The sequence below is a fragment of the Phytophthora cinnamomi genome, assembly GCF_018691715.1.
Source record: "Phytophthora cinnamomi strain GKB4 chromosome Unknown Contig126, whole genome shotgun sequence".
Classification (NCBI taxonomy): Eukaryota; Oomycota; class Peronosporomycetes; order Peronosporales; family Peronosporaceae; genus Phytophthora; species Phytophthora cinnamomi.
In genome coordinates this window covers 784,127-804,789 of record NW_027151059.1, presented here as the reverse complement: position 1 = coordinate 804,789, position 20,663 = coordinate 784,127, and the positions used below count along the sequence as shown (strand labels likewise).

Genomic DNA, 20,663 nt, shown 5'->3' with positions numbered 1-20,663 from the left:
TTGCGGTTATGAGAATTTCAAGACCACGACTATCAAAGTGTCCTTACAAGACAAAATCTGCCTACCACAGGACCGACGAGCTTGAGCAGCGTCTTGACTTCCTCGGAGGTTTGCGGGTTGGTTCATCAGAGCGATCGAATTCATGTCCTGTCGGAAGCGACGGAGAGAGAGAGGCTCACGAAGGACTCTCCGATGTCACTTTGTCGTGACGCGAAAGTTGCAGGCTCATTTGAGCCTCAGGACTCCAAAACAAAGTGAACGTCTGTCGGAGACTAAAACATTTGTAGGTACATCGTCTGCGCGGTATGAGTCACGCGTTCAGGCGAAGCTTCGTTTGGTTGCAGATGTGTGGTAAACAATGCTAGGTGCGGATTTGTCGATCCCCGATCGTTATACAAAAAAATCGTCTACAGCCTCCACAAAACTAGCGTATCTTGTACTAAATCCCCCTGATAAATGGTGAGTGGAGCGCAGCATCCACGCATCATTGGTGACGCCAACCAAAAAAACTATACGATGACTCCGGCGAAAGAGCACGTCATGGTCTGTCGCAGCGAGCACGCTACAGCGGCTTACTAGGGCTGCCGACGTCGTGGATTATCGAGGTGTTATTAAATAGTTGTACCGGAGATAACATTAACTAGGTTGCTAAACCCTTGTTGACGTCAGTGTCATAACGATGGGATACCACGATCAGAGGCTATTTCAGTAAATAGAGTAAAGTCATTTTGCAGCCTGTTCTTCACGATGTTTTGACCAATGAAATCGCCTGAAATGGGTGGTGTTATGGGGTGTTACTATGCATAACAATAACATCTATCAGACGTCGAAGTGGCCCGACGTTAAAACGGTGACCTGACGTTAAAACGGTGACGTCGACAGCACTATGGCTTAGTGACCACTACGAAAAGCGCTTGAGGTTGAAAATCGTGTTGCCATCGCTCTGCTTGGGGTACGCGGCGGCGATCATCTCGCGATACTTTTGTTCGAACTGCGTGGCCTCAGTCGACGGCTCCCCAGAGCCTCCATGTACGGGCGCAACGCCGTGGATCCCGTGAAGTCGGCGACCGGGTTTTCACCCTCGAGGACTTGCGCGTACACCGCGGCCCACATGTCGATCTCGGCACCGGCGTCAACAGCCTTGAACAGCTCGTAGTAGAAGCTCGGGTCCTTCTCGTGCGACCCATCGCACACCAGCGACGCGGTCATTAGACCCAGCTCTTCCGCCGCGTCGACCATGCGCTGGTGACTGGGCTGCAGTCGCGTGTCCGGGATCTGGAAGGCCAAAACACCGCCCGGCTTCAGGAAGGAGTACAGTCGCGGCAGAATGTGCTTGTGCTTATCGGCGTTCACCCACTGCAGCGCCGCGTTGGAGAAAATGAGGTCCGCGGGTCGAGTTGGTTCGTACGACTCGAAGTCCGCCTGCACGTAGGCGCAGCGCTGGGTGTCGAGCGTCTCGTTCTCCATGTGCTCGCTGCGCGACTCCAGCATCGACGCCGACGAGTCCACAAACGTGACGTTGGCGCTCGGCCACCGCTTCAGGAAGGACGGGGCCATGTTGCCCGTTCCGGCGCCGAGGTCGATGATCTCCACTGACTCGTTGTCGCTGGGTAGCTCGGACACGCGAGCCAGCAGCTCCAGCGCGGGCCGAAGACGCTGACGCTGGAACTTGAGGTACTTCTGCGGTTGCCACGTTTGCGTGGCGCGCGCGACGTGCTGAGCCATGGTCGAATGGTGAGCCGGGAAGCAGTGAATTCAAAAGTGTTCACTCGACGTCGGCGATATTCGCAGCAAAAGCCCGTACATCGCACACACAGGGCTGATGTACTGCAAGGGACCACAAGCCAGCCAATCAGATAGCGTGAAAAGCGATAACGTCACGATGACGTGTTTGTACAGACACGTGGACTGTCAGCTACTGTAAGAATGGTCCTCGCAGAGCATTGATTCACTAGAAATGACAGAATGACACGTGTCCCTAGTATCTACTCCTCATCGTTAGGCTTTATACCGAGACGGAGCTTCTCGTCAGTCTGACGCCAGTCTTGTGCCCCTGGTCTTTCTCCTGTTACGTGTAGCTCAGTTAATTGAACCGCGTTCATCAACGATCTTGGCTGATGAACAAGACTTTTCACCAGTACATGTACCTTCTTTATCGAAAGGCTGTTCTCAACGACGATCTTGGACCAGTCCATTTCGCGATCTGCGTTCAACTTGCAGCTACGATGCCCGACGTCACGTGGGCCGAGGTGGTCGACTACGTCTCGGCGCCGCCCACGACGTCAAGCCGAGTGTCTACAATTGACTCGGATGATGAACGGAACCTACCGTTCAGCCGGCGCTCGAACCCACTCGAGAAGGCCTCGTTGCTCTCCATCGTGCTGGCCCATTGGATCCAGCCGATGGTGTCGCTCGGAGCCGAGCGCGTGCTGGAGCTCAAGGACATGTGGCCAATTGGACCCAGCGACTCGTGCGACGTGCTGGAGGTTCGGTTCCGTCGGGTGTACGACCCCAGTCCGCAGATCTTCAGCATCTCGCCAGTCGCAATGGCTTACGCGAAAACATTCCGAAGAGAGCTCATTGTCGTGATCTTCGGCTCCGTCCTGTACGTTGTGGCGCTGGCCATGCAATCCTACGTCGCCCAAGCACTGCTCCAGCTCTTGAACGACCGAGAAAATATCTTCGGCATCACCAACGGCTACTGGCTGGTGGCAATTATGACCGTCAGCTCGATTGTTGCCGTGTGCACCGTCAACTACGTTTTCTTCACGACATCGCGGATAGGCGCCAACATTCGGTCACTCACGATGACGCTCGTGTTCGACAAGGCGTTGCGTCTGTCGAGCGCTTCGAGGCAAGAGTACACGGCCGGCGAGGTCTTGACTCTCATGAGCGTGGACGCCGAGCGAGTCTTCACTGCGATGCTGCAGAGTCCGTGGCACGTCATGGGCCCGCTGGCTTTCGTGGTCTCGATCGTGATGATCGGACTGCTGCTGGACGCGTACTCGGCGTTGGCGGGTGCGGTGGTGCTGGTTGTAGTTATGTGGATCACAGTCAAGCAGGGCGATCGCATCGCTCATCTGCAGCGCAGATTGCTGGAAGTCATCGAAAAGAGAGTTAAGGTCACGTCGGAAGCTCTTCAAGGCATCCGAGTCATGAAATACTACGCGTGGGAAGAACCATTGGCGCAACGGGTGGAGAAACTCCGTGCTCGAGAAGTGACTTTCCTGCGTAAGTTCCACTCGTTCCAGGTGGTCAACACGGTGATGCTGTTCCTCACCCCGACATTTCTCTCGGGGGTTACTCTGGGACTCTACGTGCTGCTTCATAGCACTATTGATGTCATCGAGGCATTCACGCTTATCGCTATGGTCAATATCTGCAGAACCGCGCTCTTCCAGCTCCCACAAGCCATTTCCAGCTTCTGTAAGGCGAAGATTTCGCTGTCACGCATCGATGCTTTTCTTGCTAGCGACGAAGTTGTCATGAATGGCCCACTATTATCAAACACAGCCGAGTCTGAAGAAGAAGAAGACGAAGGTAACGCAAAACTGCAGCCACTCATTTCGAGCGACTACACCGAAGATGCTGGATTAATCGCCAGAGGGGATATCTCAATCCGAGACGCGGGTTTCAGCTGGCCGGTAGCAAATCAAAACGACCTCGTAGTCGTTCTACCAGCCATCGAAGCTCAGGCGCCGTCACCGCAATCCAAAGCCAAGGATGCTGGTCGCGAGACTTCATTCTCTCGGCACAATTCTATCGATCCTGGAGGTTTCCGTCTGAATGATATGAATCTTCGGATCGCACGTGGCTCACTGGTGATGGTCGTTGGAAAAGTTGGATCGGGCAAGTCCAGCCTCGTCAACGCCATCCTCGGAGAAATGCCGCGAACTTCCGGAGTGCTTGAAGTCGGTGGGCGAGTAGCCTATGTGAGTCAAGACACCTGGATCCGCAACGCTACACTGCGTGATAACATCCTCTTCGAGCAAGACTACGACGAAGAGCGGTATGCACAAGTGCTGGACGCATCGCAGTTGGGCATGGATCTGCGCGCTCTACCCAACGGAGACGCCACCGAGATCGGTGAACGTGGCATCAATTTGAGCGGTGGCCAGAAAGCTCGCGTGGCCATCGCGCGCGCGATGTATCGTTCTGGGACGGACGTGTTGATTTTGGACGATCCGTTGAGTGCTGTGGACCCGCACGTGGCTCATGCAATTTTCGAGAAGTGCGTTCTGGGTTTGGCGTCGGGTCAGACTCGTTTGTTGGTTCTGAACAGCCACTACGACTTGCTCCCTCATGCCGACCACGTGGTGGTGATGCAAGACGGTTTGATTGCAAGTCAAGGCCCGTACGAAGATGTGTTGCAGCTTTTCCCCAGTCTTGACACAACCTTGAACTCGGCTAGTGTTGATGACCACGGTCGAATATTTCCTAGCAGTGGAGCTGTAGAAAGCTTGGAGACCGTGACCGTAAGCGCTGATGAGCTGACAAGTGAGGAGGAAATTCAAAGCGTGACTGAAGCAAGCGAGGCGGAACCTACTGGACGACTAATCCACGAAGAGGATCGAGTGAGGGGGTCTGTTGGGGGGCATGTATACAAGACGTATTTCGACGAGTCTGGATTCAACGGAGTGCTCGTTGCCTTGGTTCTCAGCTTAGCATACTGCGTAAGCCAAGCCGTGCGCACAGTCGTCGACTGGTGGCCCGGACACTGGGCACGAAACATGACTCACTTCGGTGTTGACCCGTCATATTCTGGCACCGCGTTTGGCATGTGGTATCTTGGATTGATCATCGTCTGCTCGGTCCTGACAATGGCACGTGCTCTCACTTTGATAGCTTCATGCATGCGTACGTCACAGAGACTCCATGACCAACTATTTCGCCGCGTGTTGGGGGCCCCGGTAACTCGGTATTTCGATGTGACTCCGGTAGGGAGAATTCTCAACCGATTCTCTAATGACTTGGATCAAATGGACGCCGTCCTCCCCGAAGAATACCAGCTCTTGTTCCAGAACGTGTCGATGGCGGTGGGCACTTTGGTCGTGTCGGCATTCGCGTCCTACTGGATCGCTGTGTTGTACATCCCGCTTGTTGTCATCTTCGAGTTCATGGGGGAACACTTCAAGAAGTCGTCGTGCGAGCTCAAGCGCCTCGAAGGCATCACTCGAACCCCGTTTACAATTTGTTCAGCGAAACCCTGTCGGGTCTAGCCACGATTCGAGCTTTCAAAATGGAGCGCGCGTTTTCGACTCGCAATAGGGAAGTTGTGGACCGGAACGGCAGCGTTTTCTTGAGCTACTGGGGTGCCGGTCGCTGGCTTGCTTCTCGTCTTGATTTGCTGTCCGTGGTCATCATTTTCTCAGTTACCACATACTTGGTTTCAGCTCGAGGAAAAGTTGGAGCGCTCACGTCGGGCATCTCGCTAACGTACTCGCTGATGCTCACGTCGGTGGTGCAGTGGGTCATGAGATCTGTCGACCGAACGGACAACGCCATGACCAGCGTCGAGCGTTTGCTACATTTCCGAGAGATTGAAACTGAAGCTGATGGTGGTGATATGATCACTGACCTAGTCACCATGGACACTCACGGCGACCGTCCATCTTGGCCAGCCCATGGTACGATTCGCTTTGAAGGCCTGTGTCTCCGATACCGACCCGAACTCCCGCTCGTCCTCAAGGGAGTCGATATGGACATCGGCGCCGGAGAGAAAGTCGGCATCTGCGGACGCACCGGCGCGGGTAAGTCTTCGCTCATGGTCGCGCTCTTCCGCATCTGTGACTTCGACAGCGGCCGCGTGCTCATCGACGACGTGGACATCTCGAGCGTGAACCTGCGCGAGCTGCGGCGCAGCCTGGCCATCATCCCGCAAGACCCCGTGCTGTTCAGCGGCCCTTTGCGAGAGAACCTGGACCCGTTCCACGAGTACTCGGACGAGCGCATCTGGCGCGTGCTGCAGCAGGTGCACATGGCCGACAACCTGCGTCGCTGGGGGGCGGGCCTCGACTTCGAGGTGGCCGAGGGCGGAGACAACCTGTCGGTGGGCCAGCGCCAGCTCATCTGCATCGGCCGTGCGCTGCTCAAGGACAGCAAGGTCGTCGTGCTGGACGAGGCCACGGCCAACGTCGACACGGCCACGGACGCGCTCATCCAGACCACCATCCAGGACACGTTCCAGGACAAGACGGTGCTCATCATCGCGCACCGCATCAACACCATCATGCACTGCGACAAGATCGCGGTGATGGATGCGGGTCGCGTGGCCGAGTTCGGCTCTCCGTCGGAGCTGTTGGCTCGACCGCAGTCCGTTTTCACAGCTCTAGCCAAGCGTAGTGGCCGTAGTTTGTAAAGCTTTCGTTGAAAATGCCATTTTCTATCCGTGAATTATGCTTGTTGGGGTTGTTGAAGCGCTCCAGCAGCTTTGTGACGTGTTGGGTCTTGCATGTTGAAGGTTCCTGGACGTCATTGCAATTTCGAGCTCCGTACAGTCAGGCATCCGAATGACGTTTCTCAGTAGTTGTCGTTGCTGATGTAAGACATTGGTATCTGATTGGATGGCTAGCCATCTAATCGATTCGCTTGATGTACGAGGTCCTCGATCAATCAATGGCCATAGACGGAACGACGACCGAAGTGCCGACCTATCCTCCGCTTAACGCCATGACCGCCGAATGGAACTTGGTCATTCCTGAATTTGCCGGGAACTCCACACTAAGAACATTGCGACTTCACTTTGGACTTTGACGACTACCAATGACCGACTACGTGAAGGCACCTCCGACACCCGATGGCATTTCCGTGAAAGAGTCGACTACCGAAACCGAGGCTGTGCCGTTCAGTCAACAGCCCAACCCACTCGAACGTGCTTCGCTGATCTCAATCCTGGTGGCCCAATGGGTCTACCCGATGATCTCGTTGGGCTCGAAGAAGATCCTCGAGATGGAAGACATGTGGCCTCTGTGTGCTCGTGATTCCTGTCAAGCTCTGGAGACTCGTTTCCACCGAGTGTACGATCTCAACAACTCCCACATTTTCGGGATTTCGCCGGTGGCGATGGCTTATGCTGTGGCATTTCGAGCTGAATTGACTGTAGTGCTGGTGAGCTGCTTGCTCTACGTCGTAGCACTGGGCATGCAGTCGTACGTCGCGCAAGGTCTACTTGAGTTCCTCAACAACGAGCAAAACATTTTCCATATATCAAGTGGATACTGGCTCATGGCGATGATGACCGGCAGCTCGCTGGTCGCAGTGCTGTCGCTCAATTACGTCTTCTTCCTGTCGGCGCGTATTGGTGTCAACATGCGATCGCTGACCATGTCGCTCGTCTACGACAAGTCGTTGAAGCTGTCGAGCGAGGCTCGTCAAGAGTACACAACCGGCGAGATTCTAACGCTCATGAGTGTCGACACCGAACGTGTGTTCAACTTTGTCGCCCACGCTCCGTGGCTCATCATGGGTCCGCTTGGTTTTGCAATTTCAATCATGCTCGTGGGTATACTCTTCGACTTTTACTCGTCCATCGCCGGTGCTTTCGTGCTCGTTATCGTGATGGTCTTTTCAGTACAGCAAGGCGACCGGATTGCCAAACTGCAAAAGCAACTCCTCAAAGTCATTGACGAGCGTGTTAAAGTCACGTCCGAGGCTCTACAAGGCATCCGAGTGATGAAATTCTACGCCTGGGAAGACTCGCTTGCGCAGCGTGTTGATAAGCTTCGAGTCCGAGAAGTGGCTTTGCTTCGTAAGTTTCACTTGTACCAGGTCATCAACACCGTAATGCTCTTCGTCACGCCGACGTACCTCTCTGGCGTCACTCTGGGCTTGTACATGCTGATTCGAAACTATGTCACGGTCGTCCAAGCTTTTACGCTCATTGCAATGGTCAACATTTGCCGTACGGCTCTGAACCAACTACCCCAAGCTATCGGAGGATACTCCAAGGCCAAGATTTCATTCGCGCGCATTGATCAATATCTCGCTGCTGATGAAACTTCCGCTCAACCCCTCAAGTCTGCGGCCTTGCCCCATTCGCACATCCCGGCACCTCTCAGACCTGGGTTTATATCAATTCGCGACGCATGCTATCGATGGCCGGATGCTTCTCCTCTGGAAAGTCTCGTTGTGGTTACTCCAGAGATCCAAAATCACGATGACGTGGACAAATCGATCACAAATGCCGACATTCAAGATCATCCCCAACCGAGTGAAACCCAAGGATTTCAACTGGAAGGCATCAACTTGGAGATTGAGCGCGGTGCTCTTGTTATGGTTGTTGGCCGTGTTGGGTCGGGCAAGTCGAGTCTCGTCAACGCCATCCTCGGAGAAATGCCGCAAACTTCCGGAGTGCTTGAAGTCGGCGGGCGAGTAGCCTATGTGAGTCAAGACACCTGGATCCGCAACGCTACACTGCGTGATAACATCCTCTTCGAGCAAGACTACGACGAAGAGCGGTATGCACAAGTGCTGGACGCATCGCAGTTGGGCATGGATCTGCGCGCTCTACCCAACGGAGACGCCACCGAGATCGGTGAACGTGGCATCAATTTGAGTGGTGGCCAGAAGGCTCGCGTGGCCATCGCGCGCGCGATGTACCGTTCTGGGACGGACGTGTTGATCCTGGACGATCCGTTGAGTGCTGTGGACCCGCACGTGGCTCATGCAATTTTCGAGAAGTGCGTTCTGGGTTTGGCGTCGGGTCAGACTCGTTTGTTGGTTCTGAACAGCCACTACGACTTGCTGCCGAACGCGGATTTGGTTGTGGTCATGGATGACGGTGTTATTTCGGCGATTGGGTCGTATGCGGATGTCGTCGCTCGCCTTCCGCACTTTGGTTCACAGAATGATGGCCGTGGCGACACTGAAAAGTATACATCGAATTCTCACGATGAAGCCGAACCGAAGTTTGAGCAGGCAAGTGGCAACTCTGCGAAACCAGGTGATATGAAGGAGAGTGAAGGGAAGGACGGCGCTGCGGCAGGCCAACTCGTACAGTCCGAGGACCGGGTGAGAGGAACCGTGAGTACTCGCGTCTACAAGACGTACTTCGACGAGTCTGGTTTTAATGGCATCGTAGTGTTCGTGGTGCTCGTGCTTGTCTACTGCATCGGCCAAGGTAATCGCACGGTTGTTGACTGGTGGCCTGGACATTGGGCACGCACTATCAAGCGCCACGCCGAGGATTTAAGCTACTCGAGCTTAGATCTGGGCATGTGGTACCTCGGACTTATCGTCCTTTGCTCGGTGCTGACGATGGCCCGCGCCTTGATAATGATTGAAACGTGTGTGCGAACGTCTCAAAATCTCCACGACGAGCTGTTCCGGCGTGTGCTCAGCGCTCCAATTACACGGTACTTCGACGTAACTCCTATGGGGCGTATTCTCAACCGATTCTCGAACGACTTGGATCAAATGGACTCGATCCTCCCACAAGAGTATCAAGTTCTCTTTCAAAATGTGACCATGGCTCTCGGTTCGCTTGTTGTCTCGGCATTTGCATCGTACTGGATTGGTATTTCGTACATCCCGATTTTCATCATTTTTCTCTGGACTGGAGAACACTTCAAGAAAACGTCATGCGAGATTAAGCGGCTGGAAGGAGTCACGCGGACCCCGGTGTACAACCTCTTCAGTGAGACGCTGTCTGGGCTAGCCACAATTCGAGCCTTCCGCATGGAGAATCAGTTTGCCGCGCGCAACCGCGAGGTGATCGACACCAATTCGAATCTCTACCTCACGTACTGGTGCGCGAGCCGGTGGCTGGCCACGCGCCTCGACCTGCTGTCCGTGCTGATCATCTTCATTGTCACACTCTATCTCGTGTCGACAAAAGGTCAAGTCGGTGCGATGACATCAGGAATCTCCCTAACATATTCACTCATGTTGACTTCGGCCGTACAGTGGGTGATGCGAGCTGTTGATCGTACCGATAATGCCATGACCAGTGTCGAGCGACTACTATACTTTCGACAGATCGAGAGCGAAGACGCTGGTGGCCAAACAATCAACGAATTAGTCGCCCACGATCACCAGGAAACCACCGCGACAGCGACGTCATGGCCACCGCATGGTACGATTCGCTTTGAAGGCCTGTGTCTCCGATACCGACCCGAACTCCCGCTCGTCCTCAAGGGAGTCGATATGGACATCGGCGCCGGAGAGAAAGTCGGCATCTGCGGACGCACCGGCGCGGGTAAGTCTTCGCTCATGGTCGCGCTCTTCCGCATCTGTGACTTCGACAGCGGCCGCGTGCTCATTGACGACGTGGACATCTCGAGCGTGAACCTGCGCGAGCTGCGGCGCAGCCTGGCCATCATCCCGCAGGACCCCGTGCTGTTCAGCGGCCCTTTGCGAGAGAACCTGGACCCGTTCCACGAGTACTCGGACGAGCGCATCTGGCGCGTGCTGCAGCAGGTGCACATGGCCGACAACCTGCGTCGCTGGGGGGCGGGCCTCGACTTCGAGGTGGCCGAGGGCGGAGACAACCTGTCGGTGGGCCAGCGCCAGCTCATCTGCATCGGCCGTGCGCTGCTCAAGGACAGCAAGGTCGTCGTGCTGGACGAGGCCACGGCCAACGTCGACACGGCCACGGACGCGCTCATCCAGACCACCATCCAGGACACGTTCCAGGACAAGACGGTGCTCATCATCGCGCACCGGATCAACACCATCATGCACTGCGACAAGATCGCGGTGATGGATGCGGGTCGCGTGGCCGAGTTCGGCTCTCCGTCGAAGCTGTTGGCGCGGCCGCAGTCCGTTTTCGCTGCATTGGCGAAGAGGTCTGGTAGTGTGTAGATTCATACACGTAGGTGGGATGTGTAGGTTTTAGCTTGATAATAGACCTACAATATTAGCTTCATTTTTTTTGCGGCCTTTCAATGCGGGGTTTGGTGCTCGTCAACTCTATTATCGACGTATGAGTCTCCAGTAGTGGCGAGCCGGGGTTGCCATTGAGATGGCGTCCGCACTGCTCAACATGTAGGTTCGACGACAGCAAAAATTGATCCTTCACCCAAGACACCATCGTCAACAAATCGATAGGATGATCAAAAACTTGATGAACGACGCGCAAAGAGAGGGCACCTCCTAATCCATTCAAGAGATAACTTTGTTCATCTCAACACATGCCACGAGACAGGCTACTCATGCTCGTGTAGGCCTTCCGTCTTACGACCGCCCGCCGCTGTCATTTGACTTGAGCGGATCACTCATTTCCGATTTCGCGTTTTACAACACTCGTTGACAAGTTTGCTGACCACCTCCCAGTCAACAACTATGGACCAGGGCCACTACGTGGAGGCACCCGATGCACATGAGGCGGAGGAGCCCTCGGCTACACCCTTCAGCCAGCTTCCCAACCCGCTGGCAAAAGCCTCGTTGCCGTCGGTCATTTTTGCTCAATGGATACAGCCCATGATCTCGCTTGGCTACCGACGTGTGCTCGAGATTGAGGATATGTGGCCCGTGTGTCCAAGCGACGAATCCGAGTCACTGGAGAAACGCTTCCATCAAGTCTACGAGCCGCACCGCCGATACATGTTCGGCTTGTCTCCGGTGTTCATGGCCTATGTGAAGGTATTCAAGGCCGACCTCGCAGTTGTGCTTGCTGGGTGCGTCGTGTACGTGCTGGCTCTTGGCCTTCAGACATACGTGACGAGAGCTCTGTTGGAGTTCCTGAACGGAGAGGAGAACGTGTTCTCCATCTCAAGTGGTTACTGGCTTATGGTGATGATGACTGGGAGCTCGTTCGTGGCCGTGTGTGCTGAACTACCTCTTCTTCGTCGACTCGCGTATCGGATCCAACATGCGCACGCTTACCATGTCGCTCGTTTACGACAAAGCACTGAAGCTGTCTAGTGCGGCCCGGCAGGAGTATACCACTGGTGAGATTTTGACTCTAATGAGCGTTGATACGGAGCGTGTCTTCACTGCGATGGTGCAGGGCCCGTGGCTCGTAATGGGTCCCCTGGCTTTTGTTGTGTCGTGTGTGTTGATCGGGTTCCTCTTCGACTTCTACGCTGCCCTGGCTGGAGCCGTCGTGCTCACTGCGGTTATGATCATCTCAGTCCAACAAGGAGACCGCATCGCTGATCTTCAAAAACACTTGCTACGAGTAATTGATGAAAGGGTCAAGGTTACGTCGGAGGCTTTTGCAAGGCATCCGAGTCATGAAGTTCTATGCGTGGGAGGACTCGCTGGCCCAGCGCGTGGAGAAGCTGCGAGTCCGAGAAGTGGGTCTGCTGCGGAAGTTCCATTCGTACCAGGTGATCAATACGGTCATGTTGTTTATCACGCCGACGTTCCTTTCGGGAGCAACGCTGGGTGTGTACGTGTTGATTCGGCACACGATCACGGTGGTGGAGGCTTTCACGCTTGTCGCCATGGTCAACATTAGTCGTGCACCGCTCAACCAACTACCGCAAGCTGTAGCCGGTCTGTCAAAGGCTAAGATTGCTTATGCCCGCATCGATGCATTTCTCGCCAGTGGCGAGGTTCCCTCCAAATCAATCGAGCTGCCGGCTCCGAGTGGACAGAGCGAATCAAACAAGGCATCGCTACTATCAACCTATGCTGGCCAAAAATGCTCTACTGTCAGTCGTGGGTTCATCTCCATCCGAGACGGAGCGTTTGAATGGCCAGCAAATTTAATTGGTGGCGAAATCGTTGTGGTGACACCGGCCGACGATGAAACCCTGGGAGAACTCCAAGTGAAGGCTATTCCAACACCTACCGATAGCCTTGATGGCCAGAATGCGGGAGCGTCGGCTTCGGCAAACGACGTTAGCAAACGCAGTTTTCAGCTAGACAACGTCAACTTCGAGGTCGAAAGTGGGAAGCTGGTGATGATCGTTGGAAAAGTTGGATCGGGTAAGTCCAGCCTCGTCAACGCCATCCTCGGAGAAATGCCGCAAACTTCCGGAGTGCTTGAAGTCGGCGGGCGAGTAGCCTATGTGAGTCAAGACACCTGGATCCGCAACGCTACACTGCGTGATAACATCCTCTTCGAGCAAGACTACGACGAAGAGCGGTATGCACAAGTGCTGGACGCATCGCAGTTGGGCATGGATCTGCGCGCTCTACCCAACGGAGACGCCACCGAGATCGGTGAACGTGGCATCAATTTGAGTGGTGGCCAGAAGGCTCGCGTGGCCATCGCGCGCGCGATGTACCGTTCTGGGACGGACGTGTTGATCCTGGACGATCCGTTGAGTGCTGTGGACCCGCACGTGGCTCATGCAATTTTCGAGAAGTGCGTTCTGGGTTTGGCGTCGGGTCAGACTCGTTTGTTGGTTCTGAACAGCCACTACGACTTGCTCCCTCATGCCGACCACGTGGTGGTGATGCAAGACGGTTTGATTGCAAGTCAAGGCTCGTACGAAGAAGTTTTGATCCAGTTCCCGCAGTTGACGATGGATCTTGTAAGCGTTGGGAGTGGTGGAAACGACACTGCATCCACAGTCGAGTCAGATTTGGGGGCTCAGGCGCAAAGTTCAGCGGAAGATAAGTCCAACGAAGCTACTGAAGTGGTTAGTGGGACGGAAGAACAGAAACAGACGACCAAGTCGTCAGGACAACTGATCCGGGCTGAAGATCGTGTGAAGGGCAAAGTAAGTGGTCACGTGTACAAAACCTACTTTGACGAAACCGGATTCAATGGATTCGTTGTGATTGTCGTCATTATTGTCGCCTATCTCGCCGGCCAAGCAGCCCGCACTATCGTCGATTGGTGGCCTGGCCATTGGGCACGCAACATGACGCGTCGCGGTGTGGACCCATCGTACTCAGGAACAAACTTCGGCATGTGGTACCTCGGTTTCATTGTCCTCTGTACCGGGCTGTCATTCGGTCGCGCGCTGATGATCATCGAGTCGTGCGTTCGGTCATCGCAAAATATGCACGACGAACTCTTCAGACGAGTCTTGAGGGCGCCCGTGACAAGATACTTTGACGTGACTCCGATGGGGCAAATTCTGAATCGCTTCTCGAACGACTTGGATCAAATGGACACGATGCTACCGCAGGAGTATCAATTGCTGCTCCAGAATGTGTCTTTGGCTTTCGGAGCGCTTGCCGTTTCGGCTTTTGCTTCCTACTGGATCGCCCTCACATACATCCCAATCTTCCTCATTTTCCTCTACATCGGGCAGTACTTCAAGAAGTCATCCAGTGAGATCAAGCGGCTCGAAGGTGTGACCCGGACCCCCGTGTACAACCTCTTCAGCGAAACCCTTTCCGGTCTCTCGACCATTCGAGCCTTCCGCATGGAAGACAACTTCATCGAGCAGAATCGGTGCGTGGTCGACGCTAACTCCAACCTGTATTTCACCTACTGGGCTGCAAGTCGTTGGTTAGCCACAAGGTTGGACCTGCTATCGGTGCTCATTATCTTCGTCGTCACACTCTATCTCGTAGCAACCGCCGGATCGGTTGGCTCACTCACCTCCGGGCTCTCGCTTACATATTCACTAATGTTGACCTCGATGGTGCAGTGGGTCATGCGTTCGGTAGATCGTACCGACAATGCCATGACAAGCGTCGAACGTCTCCTACACTTCCGCCAAATTGAAAGCGAGGACTCCACCGGCAAAACCATCAACGAACTCCTACCCGAGGACCATCAGAACTCTGGCGCAACAATGTTATCGTGGCCCGCACAAGGTTCCGTTCGCTTTGAAGGCTTGTGTCTACGATACCGACCCGAACTCCCGCTCGTCCTCAAGGGAGTCGATATGGACATCGGCGCCGGAGAGAAAGTCGGCATCTGCGGACGCACCGGCGCGGGTAAGTCTTCGCTCATGGTCGCGCTCTTCCGCATCTGTGACTTCGACAGCGGCCGTGTGCTCATCGACGACGTGGACATCTCGAGCGTGAACCTGCGCGAGCTGCGGCGCAGCCTGGCCATCATCCCGCAGGACCCCGTGCTGTTCAGCGGCCCTTTGCGAGAGAACCTGGACCCGTTCCACGAGTACTCGGACGAGCGCATCTGGCGCGTGCTGCAGCAGGTGCACATGGCCGACAACCTGCGTCGCTGGGGGGCGGGCCTCGACTTCGAGGTGGCCGAGGGAGGAGACAACCTGTCGGTGGGCCAGCGCCAGCTCATCTGCATCGGCCGCGCGCTGCTCAAGGACAGCAAGGTCGTCGTGCTGGACGAGGCCACGGCCAACGTCGACACGGCCACGGACGCGCTCATCCAGACCACCATCCAGGACACGTTCCAGGACAAGACGGTGCTCATCATCGCGCACCGCATCAACACCATCATGCACTGCGACAAGATCGCGGTGATGGATGCGGGTCGCGTGGCCGAGTTCGGCTCTCCGTCGGAGCTGTTGGCGCGGCCACAGTCCGTGTTCGCTGCATTGGCGAAGAGGTCGGGCACAGCATAGGCAGGTAATTATTTCAGCATGTTCTGTATATTGTTGGTATTTAGCAGCGCGACTGAGGAAGACAGTTGTTGTTAACAAGTATTGTGAGGGGAGTTTATCGAACTTGTAGCTCGTGTTGAATGTAGATACCTGTACTTTTGGCCCTGCAGTGAGTTTAACGCAGGAATGGAATTTAAATGTATACCTGTTGTACACCCATTCTTGCGATAGTTTGCAATCACAAAAGCGTCGTTTTTACAATGGATGCTAGCGTTAAAAATACTCAAGACGATTTTTATCGAAACTTTGGTATTAGTTTCCACTGTGGCACAATACTGGGCTAGAATAGTGAAATAATTCAAAATGCAGTTCGAGCCCTTTAACCCTTTCGTTCTAATAACAATACATTAAGTCCCATTTAGCAAAAGTGGGTAGGCGACCGGGAGAGCTCATACTGAAGCCAATATTATCTGCTACAACCCACCAGCTTTTGCTAAGTTGGATTTCTTTGCGACAACAGCCTTTTGTTTAGATTTTCAACCAATCAAGATGCAACCAAGTATCAAGTAGTGGTACATCTATTGTGTCTCGGCGCCTCCAGTCTAGCTGGAGCTGGAACGAGCGTCATCCCAGACAAGTTGCGAGCAGCGCAGCGCACCTCCGTGAAGGTCTGGCCGATGGTGACCAACAACTCGCTCACGATGGCAGACTGGCGGGAAGGGAGAGACGGAGAAGGAGGAACTGCTCGACCGCGAGGGACGCAGAGAACTAGCAGACGCACGAGCAGGATGGGGTAGACGACAGCCATCAAGATGCTGAACACGCCCTGGACACCGGCGGACAGAACGTCGTGAGCGAGCTTGGCGTTGTCGCGGAGCTTGGCGTTGTCGCAGAGCTTGGTGAAGAACTCCGGCTCGTTCTTCATGATACGGGTGGCCTCCGAACAGCAAGCCGACGTGAAGGGGAAGAGAACAGGTCGCCAGCGCTGTCGATACGCTGGTACTCCACAACCTCCTGCGAGCCCGTGCTGAAGCCGCCCACACTGGCGGTGGATCCGGCCAGGGAGCTACAGATGATGGCCACCTCCGAGTCGTCCATGCTAGCCAAGGGTTTTGTGGTCGCAGCGTGAGTGGGATCTCCCGAACTCCCAAGCAGCGGTGTGGTTTAGCGTGCATGCACCGATGCCCCGACAGACGTCGAAGTGGTGCCTTCGTCTCCTTCCTGCAGCTGGTTCACACTAACGACAAATCCCTCGAGCACGTCCGACGACTGCCAAAGTGCTCCGTGAGCCCACGACCAGCCTTGCCGAGCACACCGAACGATAAGCTCTCGTCCAGGAAGATGCGGAAGAAGTACTTGTTGCACGATTCCACCACCTTGAGCAGCTCGATCATGCCACAGTGGTTGCAGAACAGAGCCTTCGTCACGGCGCTGGCAGTCCGAACCGCGGTTCTTGCGCTTGTCCTCGTCGCGCACGCGCTTCAACACGTGCTCCTGGTCCTCCATGTCGTTGTGCTTGTGGTAAATCACTGTGGAGCGGGCCAGGATGGCGTCCACCAGGACCGAGTCGTTACAGCCCTCATCCATGACAATGTGGTCGCCACGTTTGGCAAACGCCGCCAGAGGACGAAGTGGCCTCCGTGCCCGAGAAGGTGATCGAGTCGGTGGTCCCCATCACCTGCGCGATGTCCTACTCGAGGATCTCGTGCGTGTCGTCGACCTCGTACGTGTATTCAGCGACCTTGTCGGTGAGCGCCAGCGCATCAAGGCGCGGGGGAGAGACCTGCGAGGACGACTCGGAAGTCATTGACGTCGCTCCCGTGGATTTGCGGCGAACCCCCGAGGGGGACGGCGGGGGTGTCACGCTCGGCGATTCTGACGCAGGGCTGGCCGGGCCAGGAGAGCCAATGACGTCTCCGCTGGAGCTCGTCGTGGACATGTCCGACTCGGTGTCCTCGTCCTTGAGACCCTCCTTCATGGCGAAGGGGGACTTCTGATCCTTGTCAGTGGCCACCCAGATACGGATGGTCTCCATCCGGCGCTGCACACCGGGCATGTCCATGTTGTCGGCGTCCTAGTTCATCGTCAATACACCGGCAACCGCACAACAAATCAGTCACAAGATTCTGAGAACATTACGAGAAGCACGAAATAAAAAACTTCGGACGTACGGGGCAGAACCACTCCACGCACACCTCCAGGTCCGTGCGGTCAGCCAGCACGGGGGTCAGCAGCTGCACGAGCGTGCCGCGTGTCACGGCGTCCAGGTGCGGGATCTCGATGCCGCGCACCTCGAGCGTGTTGATGGGCTGGAATAGCACGACGGCCGTGATCCACTTGGCCAGGAAGTTGAACTAGTCCACCTCGCCGCGGCACACCGTCTTGAGCAGCACCGTGAAGACCTCCTCGGGCACCTTGTTCTTGGACACGTCCATGACCTTGCGCAGCGCGAAGTCCTCGCGCACCTCGAGCAGCAGCTTGGACTCCTCGAAGCCATGAATGCCCAGCTGGTAGCAGCTCTCGCACAGGTGGTAGTTGACGCACTTGGAGCACGAGTACATGTTCCCCACGATGCAGTCCATGCCGCAGCCGTCGCAGAACGAGTCCTCGTTCACATGCGAGGGCGGGAACTTCATCGACTGTAGACGCCGCGTGGGAATTGGACTTGTAGAGGAAGGAGGTAGAGCACTGATGTTGATTGGGTTCTAGTATACCGTTCTCAAAAACTTAGTGAAGAATTGCCAGCACCAACCATTTAGCACGTTTCATGTCGCTGGGAACTATCATTCTTCATGTATGCAATAGTACGAGTCGCAGTTATGTCCAAAGACGAGCCTAACAGCATCTCTGGCTCGTCGTCAGGGATCATTCTTATTGGTCATAATTTGCATGCACATCCCTTGCAAAATCGCTCAGTCAGATTTTGTAAATCGACAAAACCGCCAGGCCGAAACTTGTTTTTTGCGTTTTCTGGCGCTTCCAGAGGGCCTACGGCTAATCCGAGACCGGATTTGAGCTCTCCTCGTGAGGGGGGGTCAGCTGGTCGGTTTGCCGATCGGGACAAGTGTGTACGACTCGGCAAATTCTCAAATGAGGCCGTTTGCAAAAATTCTATTAGTTCTTAGAGTCATTAGTTTTTGGAGTGGATGTCCCGTCAATTCATGGGTATCCAGACGGGATACTTTCTGTGATCTGCAAGGGATTGGTTCGGGCTGCACGGTGCGGTCCGCATTTGATCGTTACTGGCTCATTTAGCAACTTGCCACCCAGAGCTTAAGCAGAAAATATACTGTTTTTGCTTACTTCTTGCTTTTGATTCGTGTCCTAGTTGTTTTTGACTAAGAGTTTTGGTAGCTCTCTGCAAAAATGGCTCGCACGAAGCAGACAGCAAAGATATCCGTGGGTGGCAGGCCTCCGAAGCGGCAGCTGGCAGTGCGAGCAGGCTATGCCGAGGCAAGTATGGCCAGGGCCATGGCGAGGAAGTGGAAGGTTGCCTACCTCCGCGACCGTGTCGGAACAGGCGCCGATATCAAGTACACCGTGGTGTGGAAGACTCGTGTGGGAGGACAGCGCCCCGAAACGGATGAACCTGCCACCAAGCTTCGTAAGGATGGCTTTGGTGACGCCATGGCCATCGTGGATGAGTGGGTTGATGCCGGGCGTGAGGGCGACTTTCTCGTCTGGGCACGAACGCATCACGAAGCTGTGCTGGGCGCCAACATCAATGGCACGTGCATGTTTGAAGCTTTGGCGAAGGCTGCCGTCCTTGAGGGTTCTCCGTCGGCAGTGCCAAGTGAAGAAGTTGAGCGTTTCCAGGAGGGTGCTGCGGCTCGCGGCGTGGACATTTCGCGTGGCATCAGCTGGAAACAGACGTGCGCCTTCCTCAACCAGCTGCAACGTGCCGGTTCACCCCTATCGGTTCCCGACTTCAAGTTCAATTACCAGCAGTCCGGGCACCGAGGTGCTGCAGCAATCCGGCGTCTCAAGCTCAAGAATGGGGTCTACGTCGTTGGAGCTCAAAAGTACTATGGGCGTCGGGCATGCTTTTGCTCTTCACGTAAGCGGACGGAAGCTAACCGTGCACGACGGCGATGCCAAGAAGACCTTGGGACGTTATGGCGAGTGGATTGACGCGGTGATGTTCGTGCGCAAGGTTGTCATTCAGGCTTAAGCAGATAATAAATTTGCTTCATTGACTCTGTCACTCATGTTCACTATTTATTGTTGTATATTCGGTGAGTGTGCCAGAGAAACCTAAATGAGGGTAAAACCTTATAAGACGCTACGAGTAAACCTATTGTTAGGGGAAACCTCAAGCTGTCCTGTGACTCATAAAATAATTGTTGTGAAATGGTGAATTCACTTGTGTTAGTGTGTTGACCTATCTATTTGTTAGCGAATTAATGGATCTCATTCCTAGCTTATTTCTTAACGTTCTGAACTGATTCTTGTCAAGTGATTTGGTAAAAGAAAAGAACTTCTTGCATGCAATGACATAAAGCAATGTACTCAGCTTCTGTAGTCGAGAGCACTGCGGTGTGGTGCTTTCTCGACAGCCATGACACTGGACTTGTTCCGCTCATCGTAGCGTATCCGCCAATCGACCTTCTCGTGTCAGGACAATTAGCATAGTCTGAGTCTTGTAAGCTGTCAGATGATCAGCAAAGTTGTTGGCATCAGCAGATAGTGGCCCACCGAGTAGTAGACCTTGATCTGTTGTACCCGAAAGGCTTTTAAGACCTCTTACCGCTGCCTTCCAGTATTCCTTTCCAGGATTGGACAAGAATTGGCTAACTCGCGCATATATAAAATGCCAGATTGGGGCGAATGCCAACCATCAGGTACATGATACGACCAACGACGTCTTGGTAGGGAACTTCTTTCATCGCCTCCCTCTCTTCTTGAGTGGTAGGCGCTATGGCTTTCGTCAGTTTAGCGCTGCGGTCTGATGGTGTCGCAGTTGGGTATGTGACAAGGTGTTTGAACTTGTTGAGGACATTAGTTGTATACTTGTGTTGATGAATGAATATCGTTCTGACCTAACGATGGGAAACTGTCTTCATTAAAAAAACACGTCGGAACTGTAGACAATTGCATGGGAGTTAACATTCATCAGGCGATAACATTTCTTATGCTCGGGGACGACCAGATATATGATACTAGGAACAGCCACGGGTTCACAAATGTCAGAATGAACTTTATGTAAAGGCATCATAGCCCGTTCAACGTGTCAATAAGACGGAAATGCATTGCAGTGTGACTTCGCGTAAATGCATACAGAGCAAAAGATAC

The 20,663-nt window shown here is 54.4% G+C and overlaps 4 protein-coding genes across 4 annotated transcripts; 2 read left to right on the top strand and 2 right to left on the bottom strand.

Moving 5' to 3' along the window:
- Positions 1–966: 966 nt before the first annotated feature.
- On the bottom strand, positions 967–1,725 carry IUM83_10973 (Trans-aconitate 2-methyltransferase; the record flags this gene model as incomplete). The annotated part of the gene is made up of 1 exon (XM_067935505.1): positions 967–1,725. One exon carries the CDS (start codon positions 1,723–1,725, stop codon positions 967–969), a length of 759 nt encoding a protein of 252 aa, XP_067780690.1.
- Positions 1,726–5,764: 4,039 nt separating this feature from the next.
- IUM83_10972 (multidrug resistance protein ABC superfamily) lies at positions 5,765–10,800 on the top strand (the record flags this gene model as incomplete). Its single annotated transcript, XM_067935504.1, has 2 exons — positions 5,765–6,250; positions 8,845–10,800. The coding sequence occupies 2 exons, from the start codon at positions 5,765–5,767 to the stop codon at positions 10,798–10,800; spliced, it is 2,442 nt and encodes an 813-aa protein (XP_067780691.1).
- Positions 10,801–14,801: 4,001 nt separating this feature from the next.
- On the top strand, positions 14,802–15,392 carry IUM83_10971 (multidrug resistance protein ABC superfamily; the record flags this gene model as incomplete). Its single annotated transcript, XM_067935503.1, has 1 exon — positions 14,802–15,392. One exon carries the CDS (start codon positions 14,802–14,804, stop codon positions 15,390–15,392), a length of 591 nt encoding a protein of 196 aa, XP_067780692.1.
- A 358-nt stretch (positions 15,393–15,750) lies between these two features.
- Positions 15,751–17,932, bottom strand: IUM83_10970 (major facilitator superfamily; the record flags this gene model as incomplete). The annotated part of the gene is made up of 4 exons (XM_067935502.1): positions 15,751–15,764; positions 17,421–17,445; positions 17,543–17,680; positions 17,750–17,932. The coding sequence occupies 4 exons, from the start codon at positions 17,930–17,932 to the stop codon at positions 15,751–15,753; spliced, it is 360 nt and encodes a 119-aa protein (XP_067780693.1).
- Between the last annotated feature and the right edge of the window lie 2,731 nt (positions 17,933–20,663).